The 12,231-nt window shown below is 37.3% G+C and overlaps 1 protein-coding gene and 1 non-coding gene across 2 annotated transcripts; one reads left to right on the top strand and one right to left on the bottom strand.

Moving 5' to 3' along the window:
• Positions 1-3,485: 3,485 nt before the first annotated feature.
• On the top strand, positions 3,486-3,923 carry LOC130826448 (uncharacterized mitochondrial protein AtMg00820-like). Its single transcript, XM_057692038.1, has one exon. It carries the CDS (start codon positions 3,486-3,488, stop codon positions 3,921-3,923), a length of 438 nt encoding a protein of 145 aa, XP_057548021.1.
• A 6,355-nt stretch (positions 3,924-10,278) lies between these two features.
• On the bottom strand, positions 10,279-10,386 carry LOC130827983 (small nucleolar RNA R71). Its single transcript, XR_009047296.1, has one exon. It is a non-coding gene; the product is annotated as a small nucleolar RNA R71 (small nucleolar RNA).
• Positions 10,387-12,231: the final 1,845 nt, after the last annotated feature.

Below are 12,231 nucleotides of genomic sequence, written 5' to 3'. Positions count from 1 at the left end.
TGTTCATTTTACAAACGAAAATCTATCGAAATTGCCGCAAAATTCCCTTACAATTTTGTCTATTTATCAATTCACCTTGAGACTCTGAATCCTGGATCCGTCACTGTCACCACCCCTCACAGCCAGCACCAGTATAACTAAAACCAAACACCCTTATCATGAGTATTAAGGCTCAGGCCCCTCCAGATGCACTTGGAGCATTATAACTCCGCAAGCACTCTACTCTCATCATTCATTGAGGCACCTAGCTAGCTGCGGCGCCATCCGTCACGTTCTTTAATGGTCAAGTTATTTTCATGTTGTTGACATTACTAGGGTTTATTTTATCATTAATTAGTGTGGTCATACATGGAATTACAAGTAGTTTCTTGTTTAATGTGTCGCGGGATGGAGCATATATAAAATGGCACCGATGCCACAATAGTTGAAAAAAAAGGTTATGTGTTAGTTTTCATCGTATTCTAGCTTTCACTTGGCAAACTATAGGACTATAGGCCACACTAAACCCATCATTCATTCTATTATACAAGCTTGAATGTATTATTATATTGCCCTTTATACGGGAAAGAAGATTTTATTTTATTCAGTTATATATTATGTTAGTTAGTTAATATGATAATACACATGATATAGTTACTTTCCTAAAACATAATTCCAGTATCTTCAAATCTTTCATGGTATCAGAGCCTTAGGGTTTAGATCCGGGAAGGACTCATCATCTACCGTTTCTTACCTTGCAAATGGCCGATTTATCAGAAGAACAAACACAACAAACCCTAATGTCAATGGAACAGATGTTTCAGATGTTTCAGAAACTCAACAAAGTAAACAATCAAACTGAGAACCCAACATCACTCAAAATTTCAGAAAAACTAACATACCACAATTATACAAAATGGTGTAAGTTAATACACGTAGCAATTGGAGGTCGAGGGCGGCTCAGTCACATCACTGTCGGACCCCACCACCGTCAGATCCCAATTATAACCAATGGGAACAAAGAGATGCCATGGTCATAGCGTGGATAATTGAAAACATAGATGGAGATATTGTCACCCAATTCCTGGACTACACAACTGCACATAGCCTATGGCAAGGAATCGAAAGTCTCTTAGGATGTGGTAGGGATGAACTGCAAATATTTGATCTAAGTTCAAAGACAGCAACATTAAGGCAGGACAACGACAGCATCGAAGTTTACTACGGTAAACTCAACATATTATGGAAAGAAATCGATCAGAGAATGCCAAATCCAATTACATGCCCAAGGGATATAACAAAATTCAACAAATACATCCAAAGACAGAGACTTTACCAATTCCTCACTGGGATTAACGACAATCTAGACAAAGAAAGAAGGGACATTCTCAATAATGAACCTTTACCAATGGTGGAGACAGCCTCAATCAGACGGGAAATCACACGCCGGAGAATTATGAACGGCGTCTCATCACCGGGAACTAGTCCCTCAGAGATTGGATCGGGTTTAGCAACGAGAAACAAACCTTTCCAGAGAATCCGAGAAGAGGATGACCGGAGGAAACTCCGATGCACTTACTGTGGTGGTTCCAAGCATACAAGAAGGGATCATGTCTGAAATCAGGTGAAATAGGAGGCTGGAGCAAGGGGGAAGGAGAGGCAACAGTAAACACAGAACAGGGAGATAACGATGGTGAGAAACAGAAATGGGAAGAGAGAGAAGCAACAGCCGTCAGACAAGGGGAAGGGAACACTCCCAAACCCTACCCCAACCCCCCTATTTATAATCTCCAAACCCTAAACCCAACCTCACACTCCTCACCACCCTCCAGCCCAATTTCACTACCCCAGCCCAAAACTCCCTCCAGCCCAATATTACACTCCCAGCCCAAAACCCCTTCTGGCCCACACCCCCCAAATTCCTTAACCCTTCTTAGTCATCACACTAATTCTCAATGGATATTTGACTGTGGGGCGACTGATACGATGACCTTTGACCCCAGTGATTTGTTATCCACCCATCCTACTCACCGAATCCATATTCAGACAGCTAATGGGGCGTGTGTACCGATTGCCCAGGCTGGACCAGTCAATATTTCTCCCTCTCTTCATCTTAAAAATTGCTTGTTAATTCCCAGCTTGTCTTATAAATTATTGTCGGTTAGCCAGTTAACCAAGACTTACATTGTACTGTGCTTTTAAACTCTGAAAATTGTCTTGTGTAGGATGCTCAGACGGGGACGATCATTGGGCGTGATACTGAGCGAGGTGGCCTATACTATGTCAATGAGGTGATTCAAAATAGTGGTGCAATGCTTGCTCATGGATCTCCTGCTCACCAATTGAGGACGTGGCATCGTCATTTAGGTTATCCGTCCTTAGGTTATCTAAAACGACTCTTTCCTTCTCTTAATAATTTTAATACATCCCTAGATTGTGAAACTTGTGTACTAGCTAAGAGTCATAAACATTCTTATTCTCCCAGTAATACTCGTGCTCCCAAACCCTTTGATGTAGTGCATTCTGACGTATGGGGCCCAGCCCCACATAGTGACTCTCATGGTTTTTCATATTTTGTGTTATTTATTGATGATTGTTCTCGAATGTGCTGGGTTTATTTTTTGAAACACAAATCTGAGTTTTTTGATGTCTTTGTAAAATACTATGACATGATTCTCACACAGTTCCATGCAAAACCTAAAATCCTTCGCTCAGATAATGGTGGTGAATATATCTCTAATGCAATGAAACATTTTTTTCTTGATCGTGGCCTTGTTCATCAAACCTCCTGCCCCGACACTCCACAACAAAATGGGGTTGCTGAACGCAAAAATCGTACCCTTCTTGAGGTAGCACGGGCTCTCATGTTTGACACTCATGTACCGGTCCATTTTTGGCCTGAGGCTATTGCTACTGCCACCTATCTCACCAACCGACTCTCCACAAAAATCCTCTAATTCCAAACCCCTCTTGCCAGACTCAATACCCTCACTCATGTTCCCTCTTCTTATTCCCTTCCTCCTCACATATTTGGGTGTGTTGTGTACGTCCATCTTCCGTCTAGGGTCCGAACAAAGTTTGAACCACGGACAGTCAAATGTGTGTTTCTTGGGTATGGCACTACACAGAAGGGATATCGATGTTATGATCCTGTCCATAACAAACTTGATACCACGATGGGTTGTGACTTCTTTGAACAATCTACCTACTACACCCAGCCTCGATCTCAGGGGGAGAGTGCTAGTGAGGATCTCAGCTGGTTGATTCATCCCTTGGCTGACAGTCGAGCTCCCAAAGAACAAGTAGGCACTACCACTAATTTTGCCACTGACATTATTACTGAACCATCTCCTCAGACTACTACTCCAGTCCCTGAGCATCCGGCCAAATAAGAGGTAACATTGAGTCCTACTTCTCCTTTCATTGATATATCCACTGATTATATTGTGCCAAGTAGTGTTGTTGTCCCTAGGAAACATAATTTGCCCTCTCGAAGTACAAGAGGAATGCCTCCTAAGTGGTATGATCCTGAATATGAATCCCAGAGATCCCGATATCCTATCTGTAGAAGGGATGAAGAACAACTATCACAAACAGCTGTCGCCTTCAATGCATCTCTTTATTCCAGTACTATCCCGAAAACCACAGAAGAAGCTCTCCAAGAACCAAAGTGGAAGCAAGCTATGGATGAAGAGATCATGGCTCTCCAGAAAAACGAAACGTGGGAGAAGTGTAGATTACTAGGGGATAAGAAGACGGTTGGCTGTAAATGGATTTTTTCAGTCAAGTATTATGCTGATGGAACCATTGAGAGGTACAAAGCAAGGCATGTTGCAAAAGGGTACACACAGACTTATGGGGTAGACAACTCGGAAACATTCTCACCTGTGGCTAAAATCGATACCATTCGAGTTCTCTTCTCAGTAGCAGCAAATAAAGAATGACCTTTTGTTTCAATTTGATGTGAAAAATGCCTTCTTACATGGAGAGATTGAAGAAGAGGTATATATGAAGCCACCACCCGGATACTCAGATAAGTATAGCCAAGGAGAGGGGTGTAGACTTAAAAGGGCACTATATGGCTTGAAACAATCCCCTAAGGCGTGGTTTGGGAGATTCACTACAACAATGAAGAGATTTGGATACAAACAGAGCAACTCAAAGCATACTCTATTTCTCAGGAGGAGTGGAAATCAAATTACATGTCTCGTGATCTACGACGATGATATGGTGATTACTGGAAACGACTCTAAGGAAATTGATCGACTGAGGAACAAATTATTCCAAGAGTTTGAGATGAAGGATTTGGGACAACTGAAATACTTCCTTGGGATAGAAGTTCTACGTTCAAGGAAGGGGATATTCATCAATTAGAGAAAGTACATTTTAGATCTCTTAGCAGAAGCAGGCATGTTAGACTGTAAACCAGCAGAGACTCCTATGGTATCTAATCATGGTCTACAAGTTGTTGAAGGGGCAGAAATGACAGATCAAGACCGTTATAGAAGAATGGTTGGAAAACTGTTTTATTTATCTCACACGAGACCAGATATCGCCTATGCAGTAGAGATTGTAAGTAAGTTCATGCATCGACCTCAGGTAGAACACATGGCAGTAGTCCTGAGGATCTTAAAGGGAACCAATAATAAAGGAGTTTTCTACTCAAAGAATGATAATCTTGATCTTATTGGTTATACAGATGCAGATTGGGCTGGTGATCGGGACGACAGGAAGTCTACCTCAGGATACTTCACCCTTGTAGGGGGTAATCTAGTCACTTGGAAGAGTAAGAAACAGAAGGTAGTTGCTCTGTCCAGTACTGAAGCAGAATTCAGAGGGATAGCAAAAGGAGTTACAGAGTATCTGTGGATCAGAAAACTTCTAGGGGAAAGAAGATTTTATTTTATTCAGTTATATATTATGTTAGTTAGTTACATATGATAATACACATAATATAGTTAGTTTCCTAAAATAGAATAGTGCCAATATATATATAAAGAAGAAGTTACTCCTTAATGAATAACCAGAAACTGTATTTTTCATAAAACATAATTCCAGTATCTTCAAATCTTCACTCTATAGCTAATAGTTTGGGACGTAGATTTGCGAAAATGTTAAGGTAGTGTTTGGTAACATATAATTCATTTGAAAATAAGAAATTTAATTTTGGTATTCAAATTTAAGTATTGTAAATGACACCAATATTAATTTGCAAATTTGGATACTTTACCAAATTTACAATTTATATTGTTATTGGAATTCTATGGAATCAACCTATCCCACATTTCAAATTTAAAATTTATCGAACATAGTATTTTGGTCAATTCAACGTTTGGAAATGAATTCCATGTTAACAAACATACCATTAGTATTAGTATTAGCAATTAGCTTTGTGTAATTTAGAGTGTTACATATGTGTTGTTAATGGTTTTCAATTTTTACAAGTTGTTAATGGAAAACGCATTGGAGTTTAATTTAATCTTTTCTTACGTATATTTCTCAGCAATGCAAACAAAAAGACATGGTAATTGTCTCTTCCTGCATTAATCTAGTTTTACCATAGTTGATTTCTTCAATTTTTAATATGCTGAAAATCAATTGTTTCCATACTTATAGAGTTGATTCATCACTATGTTGAATGATTTTGTACTAAATTATGAATTTAGCTGTTCGTAGTTCATCTATAAATTAGAGTTTAAGACTAATGTTAATATAAATTTTGTTGAAATTGGTAATTGATTTACATTGATTATTGAGTCAAGAATTGATGCACTTTTCTAATTTATATAACAAATGCCTTCTTTTTCCTACCATTCTCTTCTATTCATAATGCTTTAATACTATTTAAATCCTGAATTTGTGGTGCACTTTGTACTGTTCTCGTGCAAAATGGAAAACATTTGTAGCCTTTAATGTTTTGTGCATTTAATGATTCTAAACCTGCTCTTTAAATAAACACTTAGAAGACATTAAATTTGATTGGCTTACATTGCAATGTGCTTATAGTTCTACTGTTCGTTTCAGTTTTGGTTCCTTTCTTTAGATTGCATTTAGTGTCATTTTAATCTACTTAAAGCAATGTGCTTATTACTATTGTTCCTTACTTGCCTTAACTACATCACAATAAATTTGTTTAGGCTTGCATTGTATTCAAGATTTTGCAATGAATACAGTTGATTTTAAAGCTGATTTGTTGATGACGGCATATAGTACTAGCTCAATAATCATAATATATTTAATACTGATTTTGTACCTTATATTTAGTACTCCCTTCTATTCAGCTTATGTGTCCCATTTCTTTTTATGGTCAACTCACCTTAATTGTTCTATTTCTATTTTTGGCATGGGTTTTTGACTTTTATGCCCTTAGTAGTTTTATCCTATTTTCAATTATACTCTCTATTACCCATACTAATTTTCCTCCCTTACATTAAAAACTCATAATATCACTCTTTTTCCTACCCTTAGGGTCTCACTTTTGACTCTCCTTAAAATCCGTGAAAAGTCAAATGAGACTCTTAAGGTGAATAGGAGAGATTATATGATTTGAAAGCCCTCAAATTTATTTAGCGTCATTGTAATCTACTTAATCAATGTGCTTATTAATTCTTTTCCTCCCATTTTTACTTGCCTTAACTGCATTGTATTAAATCTATTCGACTGGCATTGTATTCAAGATTTTGTAACAAATGCAGTTGATTTTAAAATTGATTTGTTGGAGGCTTGTAGTAATAGTTCATTAATGATATTTCTAATAGTGATTTTGTACCTTATATTCGGTATAAGATTTGAGAGCATTATAACTGCTCAAAACAAATCGACAAGCAACATTATTATTTATTAGTGATAATGATAAACTGCTCAACAACATGTGTATGATCGGATACTATCGGTTTATACAACTTAAAAATGCATTATCTTACTCCATTTTATTTTTGTGGCTGTGTACTATCGTATGTTTTAGTTGATATTTGATATCTCTTTTATTTTTTTTATTATATAAATATCGCCAGGTTTTGAGATGAAACACTATGAAAAAGGAAAATTGCTAATTTGGTAATTGTTTGCATAAATTAGTACTTTTACGGTCCGTTTGGTACATGGTATTAGAGGGCGGTCATGGTAATAAAATTAAATAATAAAAAATTTGGTTGTTTGGATGCCTTCAATGGTAATGAATGGTAATAAAATAAGGTAATGAAATTATCAAAAAAAGCCATTTTTATTACCATCAAAAAACTTGGTATTAGGCTGTAATGGTAATGAAGTATTACTGTGGTAATAAAATAAGATAATGTAATTTCGAGCTGAAGAAAAAAAATAATGAAAAAAAAAAGGTAATGTATGTAATTATTCAAAAAAATGTTATTATTAAAAAAAAATCATTAGATAGAATAATTTAGATACAATAATGCTTTTAGATACAAATATACAATAATGAAACTAAGAGTCATTATCATTTTTTATTACTAACAACCAAATGCAATCAATGGAACATTATCTTCCATTACCATTCTTTAGTCATGCACACCAAATAAAAGAATCTTCATTACCAATTCTCATATCCATTCCTTCATTACTATTACCATTACAATATTTCATTTTCATTACTTCATTACCATCAACCAAACGGGCCGTTACTCCCCGTTTATGCCAATTTTTAAGTGTAGCTTGTAAGAGCAGTTCATGAAAAGCTTCATTACCGTCGAAAATGAGATGTTGATGACACATAAAGCTTTGGCGAGGAAAAGAGTAATGCTGATTTTTATGTAATTGATTTCTTCCTGTTGTCATTGAGGTATTTCATTTTTTCCCTACAATTATTCTAAAGATTCTTATTTATTATTTCTTCTATTTTTAAATTTTAGAATTTTTTACCGATGATTTTATATTGTTATATATTGCAAGGTGTTGGGAACTACGATTAAAAAGTTTATGTTCTTGTTGCAATATATATATATATATATATATATATATATATATATATATATATATATATATATATATATATATATATATATATATATATATATATTAATTTGTTGGATTTTTCGCCTTATCAGTATATCTCCAACAATCAGGTATTGTTATTTTACTTTTTAGTATTTTATATTCATTCAATACATTGTTGTTCCATTTGTTTATGATAAAAACTAATTTGTTGATTTGATAATTTCAAAGAATGTATTGTTTATATTTATATTTTTTCTAGGTTATAACTCTTTTAATTACACACTATTATATGTTTTTCCTATGTTTTTAACTATTGATGTGCATGTTTTATATACTATTTCTTACCATTCCCCCATTGCATTTTCATAGCATTTCTCGCGTATTATGCTTCATTTTTCCATTGGTTTTTATACTTGGTTGGAGTGTTTGTTTCCCATCTGTTTTGTAGGAATAAAGCTCTAATTAGGCCAGGAATCGACCCTCGGAGCGAGATTTGCAAGTTGAAAGGTCGTAAGCTACTCGAAGTATCAATTTTGTGCTGACAAAGACACGCACCCGGGCGGGTTTCCACATACCCGGCCGGGTCAGCATCCAATACTTAGAAGATTTTTGAAGAGGTTTTTTTTTGGCAGAAATGCTATCACACGGACCCGGGCGGGTATCCACAGACCCGGCCGGGTGAACCTCTCAAACCCGGGCTGGTTTCCTCATACCCGGCCGGGTCTGTTCCAAAACTTAGAAAATCTTTGGTCTTTGAGATTTGGCTTTGCCTCGTACCCGGGCGGGTTTCTTCATACCCGGTCGGGTCCAGCGGTTATTTTTTTATAACTTCCGGTAACCTCCGATCTTTTTGGAAGGAGATATATATAGCATTGGAAGGGAATTTTAGGGCACGTTGACTTTCTCTGGTTTTTTTTCTTTTCCTGAGGGTTTGGTATCAATGGGGATTTCTATTATTTCTTGCTTTGGAAGATTGTAAATCAACAATCGGAATTTATAATTTTAATTAATTTAAAGGTATTTCTTTCAATCCTAATTCCTTGTTCTCGTTTATCATCGTTATCATTGCATGATTATCTCTCCATTAAGTTTGAATTTAATTTCCTCCATGAATTTCATTTTTGAATCTCTTGTTAGTTTTAATATGCTTAGTGAGTAGTTTTATTGCTAGGGCTTGGTGAAACTATGCAAAAGGTCATGATTTTTGTTTGATTTTAGGATTTAAACTTGGTTTGTCTAGGTGATTCAATTGATAGGTTTTGTATTGATTGCATGTTTGGCCAATTTGCAAGTTTTATTCACTCAATTCTATAAGCGAAAGTTGCGAGTTTGAGTGAAAGATTTCCTTCTTTGAACAGTTAAGCTTTAATCGCGATAGCTTCTTTTATTGTTTGATTGTCGAATTTGTTTGCGAGAGCAACACATTCCTTCGCCTATATTCATTCCTATCCCAATTATTGTTCATGAATCATGATCGATGCATAGTGAATCCTTCTTAGCCCTAGGTTTTTAATTTTTGAATTTCATTCATCTCTTGTTTTTTGCATTATATTAGATAAACAAAAAAATTCCAACATTTGATTGTTAGCGTTAGTGAACTTGGTTCAAATTGTGATTTTACTTGTCCTTCCACAGTGGTTCGACCCTACTTACCCAACTATACTAGTTAGGTGAATTAGGAATTATTTTTGGTAGCAAAACGACCTATCAAAAATTGGCGCCGTTGCCGGGGAGGGTCAACAATTTTACTTTTTGAATTTAGTGTTTGCTTTTGCTAACCCACTCGAGGAACAACTGTTCTTCGAGCGTATTTACGTTTGTTCTAGTGTTTTTGTGTATGACCAGGAGTACCAACAAGCAACCTTTGCTTTTTGATCCTGAAGTCGAGGCAACTGCTCGTAGAACACACGCAAGTGCAAAGAAAAGGAGAGCGGAGGCTCGTAAACAAGCCTCTCAATCTCTTGACATGGCGGCTCAGGCTCCCGAGAGAACTCTTAGGCAGTCTACACAGCCCAAGGCTAGCAATGTTACCGCGGGGATTAGGATGCCGACTACTAATGCTGGAAACTTTGACATCAAATCCCATGTTATGAATATGATCACAGGAAATCAGTTTTATGGTCTTGACAATGAAGAACCCGTTGATCATCTGCAGAAATTCCTTCAAGCATGTTCTCTACAAAAGATTACTGGGATGACTGACGACGAGCTCTACTTATACCTTTTTCGTTTCTCTTTGGCGGGCAAGGCTCAACGTTGGTATAACTCTCTTCCCAACACCATTACTACTTGGGCGCAATTGTCTGATGCTTTCTTAGTGAAGTATTATCCCGGTTATAAGACTCACGACTACAGAGTTAAGCTCTATAGTTTCTCACAAGATGCGGGGGAAACTTTTCATGATGCGTAGGAGAGATTCAAGGATTACCAATATATGTGCCCACATCACGGTATTGAGAAGGAATTTCTTATGCAATCATTTTATAATGGTCTTGATAATGAGACTAAGAGGATGGTAGATGGTGCGGCTGGCGGCTCTTTCATGAACAAACAAACTTCTGAGGCTATTTCACTCTTGGATACTCTTGCTGAAAATCAATGGAATAGCTCATCTAGGCGCGCAGCTCAAGCACCAAGGAAGGGGAAACATGAAGTTGAAACCTATTCCCTTCTATCATCACAAATTTCAGCTTTGAATGAGAAGATCGATGGGATGCGCATGAATGCTAATACATCTATGCCCGTCAATGCTATGGCTACCTCTAGCCAAGGTGGAGTTGCTTGTGATTATTGCGGTGTACATGGTCATTCTCTAATGGAGTGTTCTGTAAATCCCAATGGAGCTATGGGAGTGCCAGAGCAAGTCAATGCTTTTCAAGCTCGTCCTCCTTTCAACAACAATAGCTACTATCCTGGAGTTCGAAATCATCCTAACTTGTCATATCGCAGCAATAATGTGTTAAATCCTCAACAACAACACTATCCACCACAAGCACCACAACAACAATATGGGCAACATCAGCAATATCAGCCCAATCAAGGACCACCCGGTTTCCAAAGGCCTCCTCAAGGCCATCAACAGCAGCAATTTCAGAACCAACAACCCCAATCCGAATTAGGGGAACTGAAAACCATGATGGCTCAAATGGCCAAACAGCTCGAGCAACTCAGTACTCATAATAAGATGCTTGAAACTCAAGTCGCTCAATTAGCTGCATCTAGCTCCTCTAGACAGGCTGGAGCATTACCTGGCCAACCCACTCAACCACATGGAAAGGAGACCGCCAATGCAATCACTACAAGAAGCGGGATGAGTTATGATGAGCCACCCATGCCTCAAGAGGGAGAGTCAAACTCGAAAGATGAGAGCACTTCTGAAACGAGTACTAATGAAGCATCTTCTGAGGCAGTGCAAGAGAAGGAGAAAGCGAAAGATGAGGCATTGCAAGTGCCTCCCATCAAAATTCCTTTTCCCAACCGCCAAGTGAAGCACAAACTCGACAAGCAGTTCGGTAAGTTCTTGGAGGTAGTGAAGAATTTGCAGGTAACAGTTCCTTTTACTGAATTAATCACACAAGTGCCTGCTTATGCTAAATTCATGAAAGACATTTTGACTAGGAAAAGAGCTTTTAGTGAAGTAGAAACAGTGGCTTTTACTGAACAATGCAGTGCTTTGCTACAAAATAAATCCCCTCCAAAACTGAAAGATCCTGGTAGTTTTTCCATCCCCTGTCACATTGGAACATTATTTATTGATAAAGCTTTATGTGATTTAGGAGCTAGTGTCAGTGTGATGCCTTTTTCTGTCTGTTCTAAATTGAAAATGGGTGATCTAAAAGTTACTAACATTACTTTACAAATGGCCGACCGTTCTGTTAAATATCCTTTGGGTATTTTAGAGGACGTCCCTGTCAGGGTAGATAAGTTTTATATCCCTGTTGATTTTGTTGTTCTTGACATGGAGGAAGATCGACAAATTCCTATTATTTTAGGAAGACCTTTCCTTCATACGGCAGGAGCAGTAATTGATGTGAAAAATGGTAGACTTACACTTTCTGTGGGGGACGACAATGTAACTTTCAATTTGAGCAATGCTTTGAAAAGTCCCATGCTTGAGGAAAAATGCTATGCTATTGATGTAGTTGATGTGATTTGTTATGATAACTTGCCCCTAACTCTTATGAAAGATCCTTTGGAGGCCGTTCTTTGTCTTGAATCTTCTACAGGTGATGCTAGCATTTGGAAGACTGAAGTTGATGCTATTGAACAAGCTCTTTGTAATGAAGAGCTTAGTCACAG

This window comes from Amaranthus tricolor, chromosome 11 (assembly GCF_026212465.1).
Source record: "Amaranthus tricolor cultivar Red isolate AtriRed21 chromosome 11, ASM2621246v1, whole genome shotgun sequence".
Lineage (NCBI taxonomy): Eukaryota > Viridiplantae > Streptophyta > Magnoliopsida > Caryophyllales > Amaranthaceae > Amaranthus > Amaranthus tricolor.
Note: the sequence above shows the minus strand (reverse complement) of the source record. Positions and strands in the feature narration are given on the sequence as shown.